The sequence below is a fragment of the Cyprinodon variegatus genome, unplaced genomic scaffold, assembly GCF_000732505.1.
Source record: "Cyprinodon variegatus isolate N-32 unplaced genomic scaffold, C_variegatus-1.0 Scaffold358, whole genome shotgun sequence".
Lineage (NCBI taxonomy): Eukaryota > Metazoa > Chordata > Actinopteri > Cyprinodontiformes > Cyprinodontidae > Cyprinodon > Cyprinodon variegatus.
The window spans coordinates 639,128-661,274 of NW_015150811.1; the positions used below are offsets into that span (position 1 = coordinate 639,128).

Sequence of the window (22,147 nt, forward strand, 5' to 3'; positions counted from 1 at the left end):
CTGTAATGATTCCGTTACATCTCAGAATCAGGTGGTTCTTCTATTCTTTAAAAAAAAATCCCTGATAGGTTTAGATGTGTTGTAATTATTTTATCCAACAAGTGTTGCACTGATGGCAGTTTTCTGGCCGATCACAGATCTTTAAAAAGTCTGACCTACTGATTCCAATCTTGGTTGATTATTTTGTTGAAAAACATGAAGCAATAGCAAAATTGTTTTAGCTGCACCAGACATTCCTTTTATTTATGAAATGCTGGAGCAGATGGGTCTAAATTAAGGCCCACAGCCTAAATCCAACCCAAACACAGCAATGTATCCGGCCCTCAAGAGCCAAAAAAACATGTGTCATAAAATAGATGCATATGATATTTCTACATGTAAATATGGCTAAAGCTGCTAAATAAGCTGGAGTAAAGTGATAATACCACAGCAGTGTGCTCTTTGGAAATATCAAATCAAAAGTTACATTTATACAGCTAAAGAGGCCAGAGTGGCCAAACATAAAAATTAGTTTGACATCCATGATTTAGAGCATCAACAGCGAATGATATTCAGAACTTTATAGAGGTAAGATCAGTTTGAAATCTATTGGTCAGTAACCAAACAATCAGGAAATCAGGGTTGTTTAATCGGTGCAACCCTACAGGCAAATGATGATTTTATTTTTTAGCAGATCAGAGACAGGTCATCTTGAAAGAATATTAATATCATAAAGGAATACTCTTTTAGAAAAATTACCTGGTTAAAAAAAAAAATTACCTGGTGATGAGCTCCAACTTTTCCGGTTTGTAACGTCTACTTTCCATCACCGTAATCTCTACCCCCCCTCACAGATTCTCTTTAGATTTACGTTGATACTCTGACCAAGCAAGTGGAAAACAGTAAGTTTAATCTGAAGAAACACGTTGGTAAAATAAGACTAATGTGAGCCTAAGTTCGTGCAGGATCTGCAGCAGGGTTTTTCAATTTATTGCTCTAAGTAAAAAAAAGAAAAAGCACTGACGTATGCTTAAGAGCTTTTTAAAGTTTAAAGTTGTTAGAGTTTTCTTTACACTATATTTCTTTGTCAAATGTCTCAGGTGAAGCTCGACGTTTACCTGGCAGAGCTGACAAAGATCGGAAAGAGCCAGAAATACACTTTGTCTGTGGACGTGGAGGGAGGGAGGCTGGTTGTGATGAAGAAGGTGAAGGACAACCAGGAGGACTGGAACACCTTTACACACGACAAAAGTAAGAATTACAAACAGTCTGGACAGACAAATAACCCGGACGTTTTAAACAGCAGGTGTTTATCAGCGTGAGTGTTGCTTTCATTTATGCTCCAGTAGCTGAATCGGTGACAGCTGGCTGTGCTTTAGCAGCAAGCACAGCTTTTTATCTGTTGCTGTGCAGCAATGTTTCCTGTTAGTAACAGAAGGAAACTCCCAAAGTAAATTTTTTTTTTCTGCTTGATGTCAGTAAAATTAACCAAAAATATAAAGACTTAGACAACTTTTATTGTCATTTTGTTTAGATGGAGTGTATACAAAATTAAATTTCTTTTATTAGAGCTTTTCAGGCAGTAAATTAACATTTCTATTCCATAAAGTGCAGCAGTGATCAAATGTAAACAGTGTGGGAGAAAAAACATGCTGCAAAAAGAAAACGCATCGATATGGAAGTTTAGTGCATTAAATGTATATGGTGCAAATATGCAGAATTTTGGATTGATGTTAATCGGTGTGATGCAGAGACTGTGACATGATTTCAGTTCAGCAGTCTCATTTTAATGTGTAGAAAAATATCCCAATGTTTATCCCAAGAACAATGAATAAACATTCTAGATTTCCATTTCTATGCAATGTTTTGCTCTCTGTAATAAAGGTTTTGCCCATCCCATCCCTAACCATCTCTCCTGTCTGTCTCCCACCAGTCCGTCAGCTGATCAAGTCCCAGAGGGTTCAGAACAAACTGGGCATTGTGTTCGAGAAGGAGAAAGACAAGAGTCAGAGGAAAGACTTCATTTTTGCCAGCGCCAAGGTTTGTACACTTAAAAATCGGTCAGGCATAACATTATGACCTCCGACAGTAGAGGTGAATGCCATGTCTTCATTGGGGCACCTGTTAGAGGGGTTTATTACACTCTGAAAGCACTGAATACAAGGATTACGATGGGTTTTAAATAAAATTTGCTATAAAAGATTATTGTAATCCAGATTTATATATTTTTAAATTGTTTGTTGCGTTATTCCCATCTCTTTCCCGTTGTATTTCAGTTTCAGTGGCGATTATGGCTGTAAAAACTAGAATTTATTATCACTATTGCTGTTTAATTTATTTAATCAATAGAAATTAGATCAATCTTTGCTTAGAGTCACTGTGGATGAGCTTCCTGTCTCTGATTACTTTAGAAGCGGGAGGCCTTTTGCCAGCTGCTGCAGCTGATGAAGAACAAACATTCCAACCAGGATGAGCCTGACATGATTTCCATCTTTATAGGCACCTGGAATATGGGTGAGGAACATGACAGCCTCCTGTGACGGTCACTAATGCATGTTTCCAAAGCGTGACAAGTGTTTATTGCAACTGGGAGTCTTTCTGCTTGTTTTCAGGCTCAGTACCTTCGCCCAAGTCTGTGGCTTCCTGGGTCTTGTGCCGCGGCTTGGGGAAAACTCTGGACGAGATGACTGTCACCATCCCTCACGACCTGTATGTGTTCGGATCGCAGGAGAACTCTGTGTGCGACCGGGAGTGGGTGGAGTCACTGCGAGCCGTGCTGAAGGAGCAAACAGAGCTGGATTATAAACCGGTGAGGAAAAAATCCCGATCTTCACCTCACAGATCTGTTTAAATCATGAAGTGGGTCAAACAAAAAAAGGAATATGTCTTGGACAGATTTAAGAAAAGCTGAAGTTGGACTGGGATCTTTTTTATTTTTTATTTTTTTGGAGTCTAAATGCAGAAATGATCCCCACAGGTTCCTCATTGTTGTCGTTTCTGCAGATCGCTGTTCAGACGCTGTGGAACATCAAACTTGCTGTGTTGGTGAAACCTGAACATGAAAACAGGATCAGCCATGTGGGGATGTCTAGTGTCAAGACGGGAATCGCCAACACTCTGGGTAACAACAACTCAACCCATTGACTACTTAAACTTTTCATTCAAAGATTGATTTTGATGTCATCTTTTTGTAAATAAAAAACGTCCACATTTATATTAATGGTATAAATTAATATCTTCCAGGTAACAAAGGAGCAGTGGGTGTGTCCTTCATGTTCAACGGGACATCGTTTGGATTCGTTAACTGTCATTTGACATCAGGGAATGAGAAGATTGCAAGGTACCAGATTTCTTCTCCTTACTTTCATGCTGTGTTTCAGGAGGCTGGAGGCCAGGATTTCAATCAGGTTTCTGATTGTTAGGTTTTTTTTATATTCTTATTATCTTACAAGTTCACACTTAACAAGTGTGAAAGGAAACCCTGACATTCCTTTGCCCAGTCAGTCAGTTGTGAGTGAGTTGTGTCTTCCACAGGCTCTCCTTTAAAATGGACGAGGCAGTGGAGGTTCCCTGATCTTGACCAGATTCCTGAACATCCAGAAATATATTTAAATAAAACATGATTTATATTTTCAAATTAATGTAAAACATTTTATTTTAGACAAAGAAAGAAAAAAGTTTTCTCAAACGAATATCAACGGGATGATGGTTGACTGTGTTGTCCAAATCTTTTTTGGTTTAATATATCACTGCAATGTTTTTCTGTACTTGAATAATCTTTCAGTGTTTCTCAGTGTTTGGAAAATCTGTTTTCTCTAATTCAGATATTTTAAGCACATTTGCTGCTGCTATTCATCTTTTCCAGGAAATGATGACCTGATTTTAGAAATGGGAATCCACACTTCACCTCAGCCAGCCTCTATCCTTTGATAGTCTGTAGCATTGCTGCCACCTAATGGCCAAAAGGGGAACAGTTTACCTGTTTGCAGACATCTGAAGAAAAGAGTTTACTGCTGAGTTTAAGGGTAGTTTAGGAGAATTTCTTTTTTTTGAGGAAATGGTGTTTCTAAATATTTGTGTTTAAAATCAATTACTCAAAAATTAAATATTAGCATTGAGTTAAAGGCGTTTAATTAGCTTCTTATGTTAACTTTATTATTTGATTAGCTGTCTTTTCTCATCTGTAACCCACTAAATGTTTGATTCTTTCTAGGAGAAACCAGAACTACCTTGATATCCTACGGCTGCTGTCTTTAGGAGACAAACAGTTGAGCTCCTTTGACATTTCTCTACGCTTCACACACCTGTTTTGGCTCGGAGACCTCAACTACAGGCTGGATATGGACATTCAGGTGATTTAGAACCAAGTCCTCATGATGAGCTGCATGAAACATCCTTTCTGATCCACAGTTTGCATGTTTCTGCAGGAGATTTTAAACTACATTAACAGGAAGGAATTTGAGCCTCTGCTGAAAGTGGACCAGCTCAACCTGGAGAGGGAGAAGAATAAAGTGTTTTTGCGCTTTGGTTAGTATCATTTATCAGATCTTTTTGTTTTGTTCACCAAACTCTTTCGATAGCTAGGATTTGTAAAAAAAACACACAAAAAAAACAATAAAATGGTTGGAGCAAGTAAGAGAGAAACCAGGGGGGGAAAAGGACTGGTTTTAGATGCAGAAAGACTGAAGCTTAGCTGTGTCTGAAAGTATCCTCCACCCAGACATTTTTTATCTCTAGTTTGTTTGTTTTGTGTTAAAAGATTTTTTAATATTCAATTGATTTTGCAAAGCAACAAAGAGGTTATTCTTTTACAGTGTGCTTTATTTTTCTGTCTTGATGCTTAGAAACACCATTAGGGGGCAGCAAAATATATACCCCAAATGTATCCTCCTTGCAGTAGTGCACAATGTTATTGTCACTGCTCCGATTGGAGCTAAAATTCACCAGAACAAACATACTTGTTTATTAAGAATGGTGGATCTCTGGATTTTTTGTTGTTTTTTTTTTACAAAAGGCTCATAGAAAACAACAAAAGCATCTCTAAGTAAATTAGAATGTAAGTTTAAAGTTATCAGTTTCTCCCAATATGTACACATCGTAGTCATTGAACTCTGGCATACAGACTGCCTCTACAAACATCTGTATAAGATTGGGTCGCTGTCAGCTCAGTCGTGTTGCCACCGAGTGGAAGCTACTGGGGATGAGATAAACTCAGCCAAGAAAGGATAGGCTAGTAGCAGCATGCAGCTCCTGCTGACCCTGCTCTGATCCAGAGGTGGGAAAACCTCTCAGAATAAGAACCTGGAAGCTTCTTTGCAGCTTCAGATTGTGCAGAGTCACTGGGATGTAGAGGTATGGAGACGTGATTCCTGTCTGACCATTGAAAGGACCAGTCTGAGTGTGGCAGTTATCAGACTGCTCTCTGTTTCATGAATAGAGTTTTGCTCAGTGGATGGAGATTATTACTTCTGCCAAGGAGGTTATGTTTTCATCTTTGTTGGCTTGTCTGCCTCTGGTTTCAAAATAACTAAAAATGTTATAGATAGATTTTAATGAGATTTGTTTCAGACGTGTCCCTAAGTCCAAGGAACAATCCTTCAAATTTTGGTGACTATACAGATTATAATCTGGATGCAGGAATTTTCTCTAACATTGTGAGATAGGGATATTTGGTAAAACAAGCAGTTCCCCACTAAACCAGAGGGGGGCAGCAGTGACCATTGACAGCTGCAGCGTTAGACACAAAAAGTCTGGAGGTATTTTTCTAGACAAAAGGCAAGAAAAGGGAATGTTGTTGGTTTGTTTACGGGATCAATTGAAAACTTATAAAAGGATTTTAAGGACATGTTTAACCGAAGGTGTGCTTCATGCTTAGGAACAGTTCATTTAAATTTAGTAATGATCCAGATCATGTGCAGGTTTTAGCTTTAGGTGAAAGGTGCCGCAATATGGGGTAACATTTGCTGCTTGGTGTATTAAACCCTTTGTATTAAAAATGGGATGGAATGAAGTTAATATGTTTGTAAAGACAGGCAGGTTAGTAATTTATTTCTATTTATTTTAATGACTGGCTAACGGCTAATGAAGATCTAGAAAATGTGAATTTTACTTTAGACACATCAAATGTTATGTAATAACCATTTTACATAAGACTTTTGACTCTGGTTGTCAAACAGTCAATACAATTCTTCCCTTCACACAGTGCTGTATGCAGGAATTTAAAAGTTTAGTGGAAGGATGAAATGTAGTATGAAAACGTGGACAAGCAAACAACCATTTGCTACGTTTAGATTTTGGCTGAAAGCTAAAAAGTTTGTAATCTTTATTTCTTATTTTCAGATAAAAGCCTTAAAACAGAACAGTTTTGTTTAATAAAGCAAGTTAGAGCTGTGAATTTTCAAATTGATTTATAACTTGAATTTTCTTATTTTTATGCTCCCTTTGGTCCGTACCATTTGATAGAATCATTATATCTACATTAGATGTCAAAGCCATCAGAATAAACATCCTCAGGTTTCTGTTCAGACATCAAATATGAAACATTAGTTAGAAATCAGTTGTAAAATGTTAAAAGGAAAAGAAAAGTATTTATTTTAATTTAGTGTTTTCCTTGTTTTTAGCCGAGGAGGAGATTTCATTCCCCCCCACCTACCGTTACGAGCGAGGCTCAAGGGACACGTACGTGTGGCAGAAACAGAAAGCCACAGGGGTGAGTTCCTGATTCAGGCATCACCAGAACTAATCTGCTTCTCCTCTTAAAGCAAGACTGAAGTATGATTCTCCTCTGTGCTTATCTCTAGATGAGGACCAACGTGCCGTCGTGGTGCGACCGGATCCTCTGGAAATCATACCCAGAAACACACATTGTGTGTAATTCCTACGGTGAGACAAAGGAAACAAGATGGATTCGGTTCTGTTTACTGATTGCATACTGAAGGCTAACTGCTGTGTTTGCAGGCTGTACAGATGATATTGTGACCAGCGATCATTCCCCTGTGTTTGCAACTTTTGAGGTCGGAGTGACATCTCAGTTTGTTTCAAAGAAAGGTATCCGTCTGCAAAAAAAAAACAATAATTATGGCTCTCTGTTCCAGAGGGAAGTTTTATGGTACCTTGCAAAGGTATTTACACCTCTGGACTTTGACTAGGTCATTCCAGGGTTAGGTTGGGGCTGACTCAAGTGCACCACCTGTAAAGCTTGGAGGGTATTTCCATTTCCATGTGATAGATTAAAGAGTTGAAATTCTCTGGATGTTAGTATAATCCCATTAGGAAGGCTGTGATTAATGTAATGAGATGAAATGTCTTAAAAGTGTGTTTGGAAGGTACTATGCATTGCTAGCTGCTAGTTTGATGTCTGCTTTTCTTCATTTACTCTTGCCTCATCTGCTCCTCCATCTTTTTTCCTCTGTAGGTCTACCAAAGTCTTCAGAGCAGGCCTACATCGAGTTTGAGAGCATTGAAGCCATCGTAAAGACGGCGAGCCGCACCAAGTTCTTCATAGAGTTCTACTCTACTTGTCTAGAAGGTGAGTCAAAGGTTCCTGCATCCCCTCAGGATTCATGGAGGCAGAATTCCTTCTCTCAACCACAGCTAAGATCCTCCTTTCATTCAAAAAGAACACTTTATGTATTAAAACTTTCTCTTTTTTGCGTCTTTGTTGTCCCCTCCTTTCCTTCCTTCCTTCCTAAATTCAGACAGTCAGTATTCCTCTCAGCCGTTTCCATTTATTGACCTGTGCTGCATGCTCACCGTGTACATGTAAATGAAACGTCTCCCTCCCGCCTTGTTCCCTCATCCTCAACCCCCGTTCTCCTCCACGCTTCTCCTCCTGCATTTTTTATTTTCAGAGTTCAAGAAAAGCTACGAGAACGACAGCCAGAGCAGCGACAACGTGAACTTCCTGCGCGTGGGGTGGTCCAACAAGCAGCTCACCACCCTCAAACCTCTCCTGTCAGAGATCGAATACCTGCAGGACCAACATCTGCTGCTGACCGTCAAGTCAGTGGATGGATACGAGTCCTATGGTAGGAGCAGAGTGTTGCACTGTTAGCAAGGAGGAGAGGGAGGTGGTTTAAAGGAGGCGGAATGATCATAAAGTGTGTGTTTTGGGTTGTTAGGAGAGTGCGTGTTGGCCCTCAAATCGATGATTGGCTGCACAGCCCAGCAGTTCCACACCTACCTGTCCCACCGAGGAGAAGAAACTGGAAACATCCGGGGATCCATGAGGGTCAGGGTCCCAGCTGAACGGATGGGCACCAGGGAGCGACTCTATGGTACTGTCACAGCGTTAGACCAGTGGTTATTTTGTTTGACTTATTGAGTTAATTTTTGAAGGCCTCTCTGGTTTAATGGATCCGCTGTTGTGTTTCAGAGTGGATCAGTGTGGACCAAGATGAGACAAGCGGACCCAAAGGGAAATCCACCATTGTGTCCAGAGTTGGACACGAGTATGTGAAGTCAGTACAAGTCTACTTTTCTAAATTAGTTCTACTTCATACCATCAAATTTATTTTCTGGCTTAGAATAATCCTTAGACTCTTTCTGAGAGGATCTGTTCTGGAAAGGACTCTGTTAGATCACCCAACAGACAAGACTCATGCTGAGATATCAGTCTGCCTGGCATCAGCAGAAGCTAACTAAAAACCAGTGATGACAAAAATATTGAATATATAACACAAGTAGAAATATGAATTCTACAGTTTAAAAACACTTTTTTAGAAGTTAGAATATCAACTTAATCTTTGTCCTCAAGTAAAAGTGTAAAAGTACCATTTCTAAAATTACTTACTTAGAATTACTACCCTTTGCTGGGCTGCTGATGGACTGGACCGGGCATTGGAACCGAGTCGTGACCTCCGGGGCTGGTCCGGGAACCCGGGACTGAGCGACCGAACCCGAACTGGTGATGGTATGCTTCCCCCCCGCCTGCCTTAGGGGGGAACTCTCCCCGGGGGTTAAGGAGCCTGCCAGGAAGCACGGTAAGGCAGGTGGGAGGAAGCATACCATCACCGGGCCAGGTTTGGTCGCTCCGTCCCCAGCCCCGGAGCTAATGGCTTGGTTCTGTTGCTCTGTATTCGACCAAAATCCCGGACGATTTTGAAATTCCCCCCGGACATTTTTTTAGGAATGAAAAGTAGGACATGTCAGGGAAAAAGAGGGTGTCTGGTCACCCTACCATATCAAACCATTTCAATGTTTCAGTGAGTGAGTGCTTGTTGCTGTGATGCGTCTTTGCTCAGCAGCTTAACTCGTTGTAAACCAACCAATCAGCGCACAGCTCATCTAAATATTCATGAGAATACCATAAAAGAAAGAAAACGTGTGATTTCATTCTAGGGCTTTTAACCAGGCTTGCATTAGGGCTCATAGAACAGCAAATATGCCATTTTCAGCCCAACCAAATGTTACACACCGTATTCAGAGACCTTAAGGACCAGCACCAAATACCCTATAGAATCATTCTATCAGCCCTTTAAAGGAAAGAAATTTTCTACAACTCTGGATGATAACTTTCTTTTTCGTAATTTTCTTAGTTTTATAACTAATGGCATCGTTGTAAATTTTTACTTTGCATCATCTTGAGAAACAAATCTATTTTGGTATGTGAGGAACAGCAAGTTGGTGCAACACTGAGCCCAACCAAAAAGAAATTGATTGTCTGGATGAAACAAATAATTTTTATGTTTTTTCTTTTTTTAAATACCAACTGGCCATAACGAAAATGAGCTCAAACAAAACTAACAAATCTGTTTAAAATGTAGAGTAGAAAGTGGAGATATTTGCAAAAAAAATGTAATGAGTAGAAGTAAAAGTTGTCTAAAAATATATATATATATATTATAACGAACTGCTGTAAAATTAGATTTATAGATTTTTTTTTATCCAGTGTTTTTGTTTGTCATAAATATATATTGCACAATATAGGATACATATTGGATTTAGTCCAAAGAAATCTCTTAAAATTCAACACATTGTCAAAAAGTAGCTTATTTTAAAACATTTTTACTAGTTTGAAGCAAACTTTCAAGTGATTATATTCATTTTAGTGAAAGTGTGAAAAGAAAAGGTATAGCATGGTTGTTTTGTGCTGGAAAAGGAGCAAAAGTGTTACTTGTATGTCTTTGTTCGCTATATTTTTAGATTTTGTGTTCAACTTTTACTGCATCACTTTGTTTACTCTGTGAAAACACTCAACAGCACTTTAGTTTGTTTAGAAGAGAATAGAATAGAAAATCCCTTTATTGTCCCACAGTGGGAAAGTTGTGGTGTTTACAGCAGCAAAAAGATTATGGAAAAAATGGTCACATGAATATGGACTTAAGAAAAATGTATAAGGAAAACATAATATTGAAGAGTTAAAAGATAAATAGGAAAGTACTGTACTGTAGAGTGTTTTAACCATATAAAACTCTGCACCTGGAGAATAAATAACCAATATACAGCTATGGACATTTTTACACTAATGGATATTTGAAAATAGCAGAAACATCAGAGATGTGTGACGTTTGAATGATAAAGCTGCCTGATTCACTTTTATCTATCATGCTGTTGTATTTTTGTGTTGAGAACTTGTTCACACAGCTGGTGGACCTTACTGTTATTATACCAGAAAAAAAAGTCTTCATGCTTTTAAATCATTTTTTTTTTAAATATTTCTTTGTGAAAATGACCTTGGCGTTTATGCTGTGAGGCTAAAGCTCAAATTTTAGCAGTTGGAGAATAATAATAAAAAAGAATCCAGTTAAATGATGAGTTTTACACATGGAGAGCTGTGTGACCGTAAAACATGTCCTATCACACCTCAGCATGCCTGCTAACATGACAGCAGGTTTTGTGCTGATGAACAGATTACTAATTAATCACAGCTTTTGAATATTAATCTAAGGTGTGATATCTTTAGTAGCTCAGGAAAGCTGAAACTTTTTGGTTGTTTTTCTTCTAATAGAAGAAATAAGAATTTCTTTTAATAGAATTTGAGGTTTAAAACTTGAATAAGTGTTTCTTTTTATATCCGGACACTTTGATCACTAACAGTAGTAGCCATTAAAAGTTGCCCCACTTTCCCTATATGGGTCTGTGGCTGGTCTCCTACAGTTCCTTTTTAAACATCAGTATTTGTACTAAAATATTTTTTCTGTCATGATTTGTGGACATTAAAAAACAAAATAGAAGCACCATCTCCCTGTCATTTAGTGTAAGGGTGGAGCATTATGCATGCCCAGGAGAAGGAGGGGGTCGCTCCAGTGGCTGGAATTTTGAGGGGAATTTGCTGGGAGTTGCAGGGAGTCTGCTGCTATTTGGCTGGCGTTTGACTGGGAAGGTCCATTTTGAATGGCTGCTACTGTATATGTTGTCTCTTTGTGGCGGCATGCTAACCCGTTTTGTTTGATTTGCAGACAGTCTGTGGTTCGTAAACAGCTTGGAGAGCTGGGAAAGGTCAGCGAGGAGGGAGAGAAAAACTCTAAGGAGGAAACGGCTGCGAGGTACAAACTCACCAGCGACGGTCTGGATCTGAATTAAGTGGATAAACTAAATGGATTCAAGTAAAGGATGTTTTTCTGTGTTGTTAAGACCCAAACAGGACACCCCGGATGGTGATTCATCCGTCGGCAAAAACAGCTTCAACAATCCTGCCTACTACATCCTGGAGGGCGTTCCCCACCCCTCAGCTGCTGGCCTTCCACCTGAGCTGCTCCCATCTCCCACCTCTCCAACCACCCCGGCTGTTAAAGCCCCACCCCCATCAGCTGTGGCTCGTACCAAACCTCCTTTAGGAACCGCCATGCCCGCTCACTCCCGCAGAACTGTTGCGGGACACCCAGCCCGCGGAGTCAGCGAGGAGAGCTCCTCGGAGGATGACGGGGGGGCCGCTCTGGCTCAAGGAGGAGGCGTCGCAGGAACAGTCGGCAACACGCTGAATCGCCCGCCTCCTGACTTCCCCCCTCCTCCTCTGCCCAAGGGAGCCCTGGAAACCGTCGCCGAGTCTCAATTCAGCAAGGCTCGTTCTCTTTACCCGGACCTGGCCGAGGTCAGGATCCCACCAGCCGGACCTGGTGGGCCTCTTGCTCTCGGGGAGGGTTTAAGGCGAGGGGGGGCAGGGGCGCTGGACGATCAGTCTTGCTCTGTGCTGCAGATGGCAAAGACTCTGAGTGAAAGCGAGTTTCCTGGGCACCCTCCCCGCGCTCCCTCGGCGCCACCGCCCGTCCGAGTCCCGCCTATCGGGATGCTGGATGCATGCCGCACCTTCCCACCCAGGAACCCCATCCCAGAGAGCATCGCAGAGGACATGCCAGAGGAGGTGAGGAGGTTACCTTAAACACAGCTTTACCCCTAAATGGTTCAGTCCAGGAGGACTGAGCTATGTGAGAAAGTATTTAAAAAGTAAAAGAAAAAACTAGCATGGCCAATTTTTGGACAAAATGACAGAGAGAAGTAGGTGACTGTTACACTTACTGGTGTAACAGTTATTAGCAATGAACTGAGATGTGTTCAGTTAATCCTGCATTTCTCTTGTTCAGGCACTCTGGGGCAGCAGCAGCTCGTCTCTGTCTGTGGGAGAGTCGTCAGTGGGGGAGTGGCTGCAGAAGCTGGGCCTTGAGAGATACGAGGAAGGGCTGCTACACAACGGCTGGGATGATCTGGAGTTCCTCAGGTAGGAACCATCACAAACGTAGACGCCTTAGCTTGGATCAGTGGAGCGGTAGACTGAAAAGGTTGCAGGGAAAAGTTCCTAACTAATGTGCTGCAGCAATTTTTTTGTAATTATTTATTTTCTTAATCTTTACAAATTTTCAATTATGATTATATTGATGCTGATGAAGGTTCTCTGATGAAGATTATATTGATGTTTACATTGCACAACTAAAATAATAATTAGTGGATAAGTTATTTAATGAAATTAGTTGGTTATTTTTCTAGCCATAATTGAATATTTAAATGCTCCGGTTATCAGAGATGGTTTAGCTATTTTACTCTGTTGGCCTCCAGTAGTCCACAAATATTTCCTTATGTTAGAGATGACGCAAGTCCAGCTTTATCCGTCAAGTTTAACCTTCTGACTTAAACTGGTCATGACTTACTTAGGGAGTCGAGCCCATGATACCCTGGAAACTGCTCGGACAAATCTGGCCCCAAACTGAAAGCTTTTGCTGATATTTTTTAATTAGCTTACTTATTTATTTCACAAATATCCCTTCCCCACTGGCCGTAAAAAACAACTGTTTAAACCTGGTAGAAATTGGCTTTTAGGGGGAGTGGGAACAGCTCACTGACGCATGTCTACCCGGGTCAAACGACTTGGTATTTGACCCTTGTTAAAATCGCCTGCAGGTGGAGCATTGGTTAGTGCGCACAACCCATGTATGGAGGCCTTAGTAGTCGACGCGACCTGGACTGTGTCTCTCCCCCTCAAAAAAAAAAACTTAAAAAATAAATAAATTAAATCGCCTTGGCTCTGAGAGGTTGACCCGCTAAATTACCATTTAACGCAACATAAGGGCATCAACACACCACGCCAATCGCGTCTGATCTAGCAAGCAGAAACACCTTTGTTTACATTTGATAAACATGGCGCAGCACTGGCAAGAGGGATTCGGACTGATAAAAGAGCGAAACAATAAAGAACACTTAGTACACGCTTGCTTCCCTACATGCTTCTCTCCATTGTTTACTTTCCTGGTTTCTGTAACACTAGTGACATCATCAAAGCTAACCCAGTGTGATGATCTCACCAGACACGCAGCGGCGAAGAGACAGACCACGCAGCTGCGGGGGGTATGGAGGCTATGCAGCCTTCCAGGGAGGGGTCAAACCCAGCTTTTTTTGCCATTAGGAAGGGAGCCAAATGCTGATTGTTAGCGGGTCAACCCATGTTTAAAAAATTCTCGTAAACCCGTTATTTTCCGTGGGAAAGAGGCTATAGACAAGCCAAATAAGATTAAATGTGTTAAAGTCCGTTTGCATCAACTGTTGTTAAGCATGGTGCTGGCCCCATGATGCTGCAGGGCCCTATTGTCAGTGGTCCTGATATATCGTGCAAAATGGTAGAAAACATTCAAATCGAAAACAGCTTCCAAATACTTCATCTTGCCAGACCAACAGCTGGAACATCTGGATGTTTCAGAAAGGTAAAGAACAGGCGACCGTTCAGCTCCTGGAACGGCCCCAACTTTACTCGTTAAGCGATTGCTCCTACAAGCTGGGTCTGTGCTTGGCAACCGATTGATTTCAGAGATGCAAAACATCCAAAGTGGAAGATTAAAATAAAATGTATTTGTGGTTTATGTAAAAGGAGTACGGGCTGAAACATTAGAGAGCAGAGAAACTGTATCCTGGAGAAGCTGTAAGTCAAGTTCTTATTTTAGTCGGTCAGCCTGGGTCTGTAAGAAAGACCCATAACCCTAGAAGATGTTGGGAATATGTATAGGATCCTTCTTTTTTTGCAATGTACAGTTGCAGTGTTGATTTTATTATTCTGTTCTATTGGGGTCTGTATGCATTATTTTAACCTTTTGTAGATTAAAAATCCACAATAAATATATTTTGCATTATTTAATTGCATTATTTAAAATTCACCCAAAGTGTTTTTTCAGTGGTTTTATCAAACTAATTCCCCATTTTCTTCCAGTGACATCACAGAGGAGGACCTGGAGGAGGCCGGGGTGCTGGATCCAGCCCATAAGCGGATCCTGCTAGAGAGCCTCAAGCAGCAACAGCAGCAGAAATAAACTGGAGTAAAGCCACATCTGATCCTAAGAGGCCAGATCTCAACTGAAAAAGAACCGATCCGATCCAAGTTGGAACCTGCTAACTAATGCCAGACAGTGCCTTCTGAGAAAATTGCACTTCATTTATACTTTCAAGAACACTTTCTGACCCAATGTCCTCCTTCATTTGTACTGTATGAGTGTTGTTTGTGTCATAGATGTGGCCTTATTTAATCATTGCAGTCCTTTGAGCATCACTACAGAACCCCTCGCTGTAAATGCAGTTAGATCATCGTTTTTAGAAGGTTCTAAAGGTAAAGTTGGTGCACAGGGCGGTGCAACCTTTGCTGCGACGTTAGACCTAACCTTTAACTGCAAGATATTTCAAGTACATTTTGTTGTTTCTGGATTCTTGATGAGGATTCATTCAAGCTGGGCAGATTTCAAATGTCCAAAGAAATCAAAGTTAGAGAAGAGCCGTCTAGTAGGTTCTGTGACTGGAGCGAACAGGATGTAGCGACAGAGATGAAGCTAGTCAGCAGAATTTCAAATAATAAGAACTCACTTTTTTATTTCTTTTGTTTTTTTGTCAGATCGTATATTTTGTAAGGATGTCTGGGCCATAGATTGTTTGATTTATGGCGCCTCTGCATGTATTTATAAAGGGAATTTTCAGCTAACCAAATAGAAAGGTTTGGAGCTGAAAACTATATATTCACCTCAAAGCAGCATTTTTGTCTTTCTGAAAAGAAAAGATTTAATAAACCATAACAAAGCTGTTTGTATGGTAATATGGTTTAAAGCTGATTTTATGTTTGTCATAACTGGAGATGATTCTGTGTTTTTAGACCATATTTTGTACTCTTGTGGAAATGTTTCCCCCTTCAAACACATTGCTGTGCTTGTGTTTCCTCATTTAACCAGTAGGGGGTGCTGTTTCTCTCTAACCAAGCCTCGGTTTTGGCTCATCCTGGAAACTTGAGGAACAAAATTTTTACTTGCTGGCCAATGGTTTCCTTTTATTTCCAATTTTTTTAATAAGAGCACACTAAAAAATCTACAGTTATATTGACACCTTACAGTGAAACTATTAGAAGGTAAACTGTATATGTTTATTTTGATGTACAAATCGAGTCTGGATATTTGTCGGTAGAAAAAGATGACCAGTTTGTTTTAATTTTTTTGTTGCCCATTTATTTCAAACAGCCAAACCACAACATATAAATGTCATTTCAAGTTGTCTTTTCGTTTCAGGCCTTTCAGTGTTCTCAGTTATGCGTTAATATTTGACTTTGTGTGAAACAGACTTACCTGTGTCATTTTCTGCCCCCTACACTCCATTTAGTTATTTTTATGTAGCCTTGTGCGTATGTTGAATTAAGTTAATGTAAATTGTTCACCCTTTGTTTTTGTTATTTCAATTAAAATCTAATATTTCTCCTCATTTTACAAGGTGACTCTTTTTGTCTTGTCTGCAAAACATGCAAAAACGTCACATTTTGTCAAATGCAATGACCAGGTCATGAGATGTGTCACGTAGTGCCTTCATAATGTAGATTTATTTGAATATTCAGAGTAGTGCTATAACTTCTCATTCACCAGAGCTCCACATGTTCCTGTGAGACAGACGCTTCGCAGTGAAGTAGATCTGTAAAGCCAAAAAAAAAAAGTGGGACAACTATCTAATATATTACTATCTACAGAATTTACAGCCATTCAAAGACATGTGAAAAATATTAATAAATACATGTTTATTTTTTTCGATTCTGAGGAAGATCTAACAGGGGTTTTGCATCACCAGGGTAGAGGCAGCAGAGGACAAAATTGGACATTTTATGCAAGGTCGATGCATAAAAAAGGTCTGTAGGTCGATGAGAATAGGTTGAGGGAATAGAAAGCAACCGATTCTGATGGAGGCAGCGACTGGCTGCTTTACTATACCAGCAGCAGAAACTATCAGATACATCAGACTCAGAAATCTGCAGGATGCACTCAGCTCTGGATGTTCAGGAGGCTCCACTCCAAATCCTGCACCCTTTTGAGTTTAAACAAAAGTGGCTACTGTTCCCCAGAGGTCAGGATGTGATGTGTTACATATGGAGGAGGGGGAGAGCTGATCTGAGGAGGTGTCAGGTCTGAAACCAGCAGGTCTAATTGGATTTTAAAGCAGCCCCCCTACTCTGCTTGGCAAAGAGATTTGGGGGGGATCTAAAAAAAAAAAAGTCTGTGTATCTAGTTGTGCTTGAGGGTAAAGGTTCGCTTTGTTTCCTCAGCAAGGATCTTGATGTTTGGATTTCTGCTTTTAGGTCGTACCTGACCTCCATACTTCATCAGAGAAATTCTGCAGAGTGTGGGAATGTGAGAATTCAACAAAGGGAGACGATGCAAGAACTCGGGCTGCTTAGGAGACAGTTTGACACTGTGGAGTTCAAAGTCAACAAATAGAGAAAGTCCTTCAGTTTGGTCTTAAAAAGGAGAAACTCAGCTGGAAAGTAGAGTCACAAGAATCTGTCCACATCCAGGTATCTAGGTGCTGTACAGCTGCAGAACATGCTTAGACTAGCAGAACCTGGTACCATCTGGGCTCTGACCAGAACACCATAGTTGTGTTTAGAATCTCCACTAAAAAGAAAAAAAGTCTGAAGCTCTTATCTGTCTCTGATTGCTCCTTGTCTTTCTCCTCCTCTCTGCCTCAGAACAGATTTGTCTTGATGGCAGGGTTGGGTTTTCTGTGGAAAGAGGACAGGACTCCAGCGAAGGGCCCGGTCATACTGTCCGCTGGCTGCCAGGCCTTCAGAATCTCCTGAGTCTGAGCAGCAGGCTGGGCCACAGCCGGGTTGGACGGCCCCAGGCTGGACCAGCTGGGCGGCTTCAACCCCTGGAGGACCGGGGAGCTGGAGGTGTTGGTGTAGCCGCTGTTGGCGGGGGCCGGGCTGGGGCTCAGGCTGGCTGGGCTCCCCAGGTTCCCGTTGGCCGAGCCAGGCAAGGAAGCAGTGCTGTCTGGCGTGGGGCTGCAGGTGGACTCTTTGGACTCATCGTCATCTGATGAAGATCTTGTTTCTCCACCCTTCTTTCCTCCAGAGCTGTTGCTGCTGCTGTTGCTCCCAGTGTTTCCACCAGAGCTGTTGGCCTTGGCATTAGCTGCCCGCTCCTGCTTACGGAATTTGGCACGCCTGTTCTGGAACCACACCTGTAGGCACAAACACAGGAAGCTTTAGGATGGATGCAGGAAAACAGAAAAGTCCCCATGGAGACCAGACCACCCCCCCATCTAGACATCTGTTTGCATAATACATTTGTATTAATATGACATTAAGATAAGAGTTGCTACAGTCAGAAAAACATTTGTTTATTGCACATAAATTATTGGTATTTGGTCACTAATTCAACGAACTTTCGAAAGGCGCCTTTGCGCAGGAGAAAATAAAAAGAAAAGCTTCATCCTCGCACCTGAACCCGGGCCTCGGTCAGGTCTATCTTCAGTGCAAGCTCCTCTCGGGTGTAGATATCCGGGTAATGCGTCTCCGCAAAGACCCGCTCCAGCTCCTTCAGCTGGGAGCTGGTGAAGGTGGTCCGGATGCGCCGCTGCTTCCTCTTCTCATTCAGCCCAGAAGGGTCCGAGAAGAACTTGTAGGGAACTGAAGGGAAATAAAAAGGTTTTAGTTTTTTTTATTTTTGTTTTTCATTGAACAAACAAAACATGCAAATGATTGTAATTTCAAGGCAGGTGCGTAAAAACGCGCGACGTTTTGATATTTCCATTAAATTAAAATAATTCAATTTATTTCATTTTTCAAGATTTTTGCTTAATTTTCGGGGAAAATACAGATGTTTAAAATTAATAGTAATTAATTACTTGTTCTTCTATTTAAAAAAAAATACTTTATCAAATCTATCGAAATAGGAGAAAATGTAAGTAATTTATAATACATTTTGGAGAAAGTATAGTACTTTTTTTTAAAGTATCCGATATAGTGCGAAATATAATTTATAATAAAACGAAAAATGAACACATATAATCTTGAATGATAATATGTGCATAAATACAGCCACGAAATTAAAAATACTATAGGCCTATTGTATTTCTAATTTAATTTCTGAAGCCTTAACGAGGAAAAACATATGATTGTTAGTATTTTTGCTCGTTATTGTTGCGAATTTTTCAAGGTTAAGCCTAATTGTGCTCGTTAAATAATTAATTCGATGATTAAGTAGAAATAAAAACATAATTTTAATGTCAGGCCCTTGATTTTTGGGAGATTTCGGTTCCTAAAAGACTCCTGCTTCCATTATTAAGAACTAGAGGTAAAGTAAAACAGATTAATTTTTCTAACGTGTTTCTCCTGACTGTAGAAATAGTTGAAAACAGCCGTTTGTTTGTTTTTTCCTACCGGAGGAGTAGGGTGTGGGCTGGTGCTCTCGCAGGGCTCCCAGCGTGCAGCTGGCCGTGCTCAGAGGCGTGCAGCCCGGGTTGGAGAACGGCCCGCTCCGGATCGGGTTATACTGGAAGGAGCTGGCCTGGCTGCAGGAGCTGAAGTCCGCGTAGGCCGACGCTTCCATGGCTGCCATGCAGGAGTCGTAGGAGTTCAGGTAGGAGTAATCCATCTTATACATGGAGGTGAGCCGGTGCAGACACCGGTCCGCGCCTTGTTTCTTTGGGCAATCTCTGATCTGCGCCTCTTTCCAAACTCTTTCGGTTTGTATATCTCTGTGTGGAGGAGTTTCCCCTTGATAATCCAGAAGACTCCTCTGAACTTTCTCTCTTTATTCAGTCCGCTCTGTCAGTGCGTGCCTGAAGCTCTCCTCTGCGCGCTGCGCTCCGTTTGACAGCGCGCTGCGGCTCGCGCGGTGCTTATAATAAACTCGGCAGGGCGCGAGACAATAGCGAAGCGGTGGTCTTGTTTCCATGACAATGCCACCAGTGAGTGAGCGTGGAAACGGACTGCCCCTCCAACTCCCTCTCCCCCATCTCACGAGAGACCATTGCACCGCCCACGCGGTCCACGCCAGAGTTAAAACCACCGAGCAGCCTTTTCCCCTTCAGATTCTATACAAAGCCCATGCTTCCTTCATCGGACGTAAAATTCTGCAGGAACTCATTTTTCCAGCTCAGATTCTTCTTTTTTCTCCATGGAAGGCATTTATTTTGTATGAAATCTTATATTTTAGCTCATTGTAATTTATTAATATAGCCTAACTCAACTAATATAATCCCCAAAGCACTTTTTAAGACAAACAGGTTAAATAGGCTATTAAATCAACCCAATTGGCAAACACAAAGTTATGGAGGTGGAATAGATGTATAATATACAGTTGAATATATTTTCCTGGTGCGGTGCTGTCAAAATCCACAAAGTTTAATAAAAATTATAGGTATTATACCAATTTCTTGTAGATGGTCTTTTTTGATCGAGATACTGAAATCTGAACATGTCCATTAAAGTTTAAAAATCTTTAAAATGCAGTTCCTAAAAAAAGTATTATACAAATTTAAAAATATGATTGTGCCGTTATAGACAAAATGGACTATTTTGTTTAGTTTAAGAATTTTATATAGCATTTGCATATTTTCTAAATTTAAAAGTAGTTTTTTTCTATAATAATTTATAGATTTTTTTATATGACTGCTGCATTCTTTTTTCTTTTCTTTCTTTTTTTGTTGTTGTTGTTGTTGTTGATCCTGAGTGTGATGCGTGTGCAGACGCAGGCCCCGCGATGCTCCAGAAACCGGTCAGCTCCACCGCGTCTCCAACTGATGCGCACAAGCATCCTCTGCTCCTCCAGCCGAGTCTTTATGTGAAGGAAAACCTCCAGATGTGACGGTGATTGGCGAGATTAAAAGCTCTGATTTGATTCCGATCACTTTTTTACCGACATGTCACCAGAGTGCCCGTCAGTTTGATGTATCGGACCGGAGAGAGGACAGGAGGGGGGGGCTGGAGCGGCTGCAGAGACCAGCGCGGCGCGGCGGGCTAACCATAAACGCATTGACGCTCCATAAATTGGTTTAAGTTTATTGTACGGTGTCATACAATGTGATAAGTCATATCCCACACGGCCCCTCCGTCACACAGAGGCTCTGAAACCGGGAGGCATCTGAGGAGTGCCAGACATATGCATCCTTTCTTTCTTTCTCCTTTTTTCTTAACTCTGTGGCTCCCTGCTCTATGTGCGCCCTTGGTGAGATTAACAGTCTTTTTATTAGAGGGTAAATTTCACCGAATAATATGATCCACAAACCAAAATTACGTTGTGTTCTTACTGGAGGAATTAATTGAGTTTGGCCCGCGTGCCCGTGCGTAAAATGTCATAATAAAAGCTCAAAAGTGCGTGCTCTTATCTCTGGTTGACCAGAGGCTGCATGATGATGCTCCTTAATGGCATTAACTTTCCACACGCGCGCGCATGCGCGCATCCACCGCTCCATGTTCACTTTAGTAATAATAAGATCTGTTTACAGCAGTTGTTGTGTGGTTGGTGGAGAGTCAGGGGGATTGATGAAGCGGAGAAGCTCGTTTCAAACTGCTTTAAGGAGAAAAAACAAAACAAATAAAACTCATTCTTGTTCTTAAAAAAAATGGTTTTATAGTTTTTTTAAATAACTTTAAAATATTGATTAGTTAAGGAATGAAGCTGAGCAGCTGATAGTTCCAGTGGGGACTACAGGATTCTTTGACTTCTTACACAGAATACAGAGGTCAAAAACTGAAATTTGCTGTTATGAATAGGCTACATTTAAATTTGCTTCAAAGGGTTTATGCAAATCTTTCTAAAGCAGAAAATAAAACCTTTGCTTTGTAAAAACTGTTATATTACCTGCAGTACTCAAACAAAAGACATAGAATAGCTACATTGGAAAAACGAATGTCTTAAATTAAGTATATTTCCCCTTAATTTGAGTAATTTGATTAGAGAATTAGATGATATGCACTCGAAATAAGACAATGCAATTGTGTTTTCTTATTTTAAGTGTAAATTGTCTTGTGCCATTGGCAAAATGTCTCTTTTACCTCGCCAATCCAAGAACAAATGCACTTATTTTAGGAAAAAGTAGCTTATCTAGAATTAAATTTTTTCCAGTGTTTGCTATAATAATAATTACACATTTAAACAGCCACCTCTTTGTTCTGACTGTGCTGCAGATACATTTCACAAACCCTTCAACTAGCCATTATTCAGTCATTATACTGTCTTCTGTGTGCTTGCAAGTATTATAATTCAGGTTTGGTTTACTATAACTATGTCTTAAGAAATAAAGTCAGCGTAAAGGTTCCCCTGACAGGTATAATATCCTCTATTATAATCTATGTTTAAATGGGTCTATGCAATCTTTTTGCAACCCACATTGGTTAATAAATTCTGGATGTTTCAAAATATCATATAAGATTTTCAACACAACAACCTGCTTTTAACAGCGTTGTCCTATTGTCCCTATATCGTTAAGGGGGAGCATGATGGTT

At 40.7% G+C, this 22,147-nt stretch overlaps 2 protein-coding genes across 2 annotated transcripts in view; one reads left to right on the plus strand and one right to left on the minus strand.

Moving 5' to 3' along the window:
• Positions 1 to 15,889, plus strand: part of inppl1 (inositol polyphosphate phosphatase like 1) — a 45,680-nt gene extending 29,791 nt beyond the window's left edge. Inside the window, exons 9-27 of the mRNA XM_015386178.1 lie at positions 1,080 to 1,230; positions 1,913 to 2,019; positions 2,391 to 2,493; positions 2,592 to 2,788; positions 2,983 to 3,100; positions 3,223 to 3,319; positions 4,193 to 4,331; positions 4,407 to 4,506; positions 6,600 to 6,688; positions 6,780 to 6,861; positions 6,937 to 7,026; positions 7,394 to 7,507; positions 7,830 to 8,006; positions 8,100 to 8,255; positions 8,354 to 8,438; positions 11,379 to 11,465; positions 11,554 to 12,280; positions 12,501 to 12,634; positions 14,609 to 15,889. Of these exons, the coding sequence (XP_015241664.1) occupies positions 1,080 to 1,230; positions 1,913 to 2,019; positions 2,391 to 2,493; positions 2,592 to 2,788; positions 2,983 to 3,100; positions 3,223 to 3,319; positions 4,193 to 4,331; positions 4,407 to 4,506; positions 6,600 to 6,688; positions 6,780 to 6,861; positions 6,937 to 7,026; positions 7,394 to 7,507; positions 7,830 to 8,006; positions 8,100 to 8,255; positions 8,354 to 8,438; positions 11,379 to 11,465; positions 11,554 to 12,280; positions 12,501 to 12,634; positions 14,609 to 14,708 (2,853 nt within the window). The 3' untranslated portion in view covers positions 14,709 to 15,889. The remainder of the gene's footprint in view (positions 1 to 1,079; positions 1,231 to 1,912; positions 2,020 to 2,390; positions 2,494 to 2,591; positions 2,789 to 2,982; positions 3,101 to 3,222; positions 3,320 to 4,192; positions 4,332 to 4,406; positions 4,507 to 6,599; positions 6,689 to 6,779; positions 6,862 to 6,936; positions 7,027 to 7,393; positions 7,508 to 7,829; positions 8,007 to 8,099; positions 8,256 to 8,353; positions 8,439 to 11,378; positions 11,466 to 11,553; positions 12,281 to 12,500; positions 12,635 to 14,608) is intronic.
• Positions 15,890 to 16,100: 211 nt separating this feature from the next.
• Positions 16,101 to 19,301, minus strand: phox2a (paired-like homeobox 2a). The gene is made up of 3 exons (XM_015386179.1): positions 19,079 to 19,301; positions 18,138 to 18,325; positions 16,101 to 17,877 (listed from the first exon to the last, which is right to left on the minus strand). The coding sequence occupies exons 1-3, from the start codon at positions 19,299 to 19,301 to the stop codon at positions 17,380 to 17,382; spliced, it is 909 nt and encodes a 302-aa protein (XP_015241665.1). The 3' UTR covers positions 16,101 to 17,379.
• Positions 19,302 to 22,147: the final 2,846 nt, after the last annotated feature.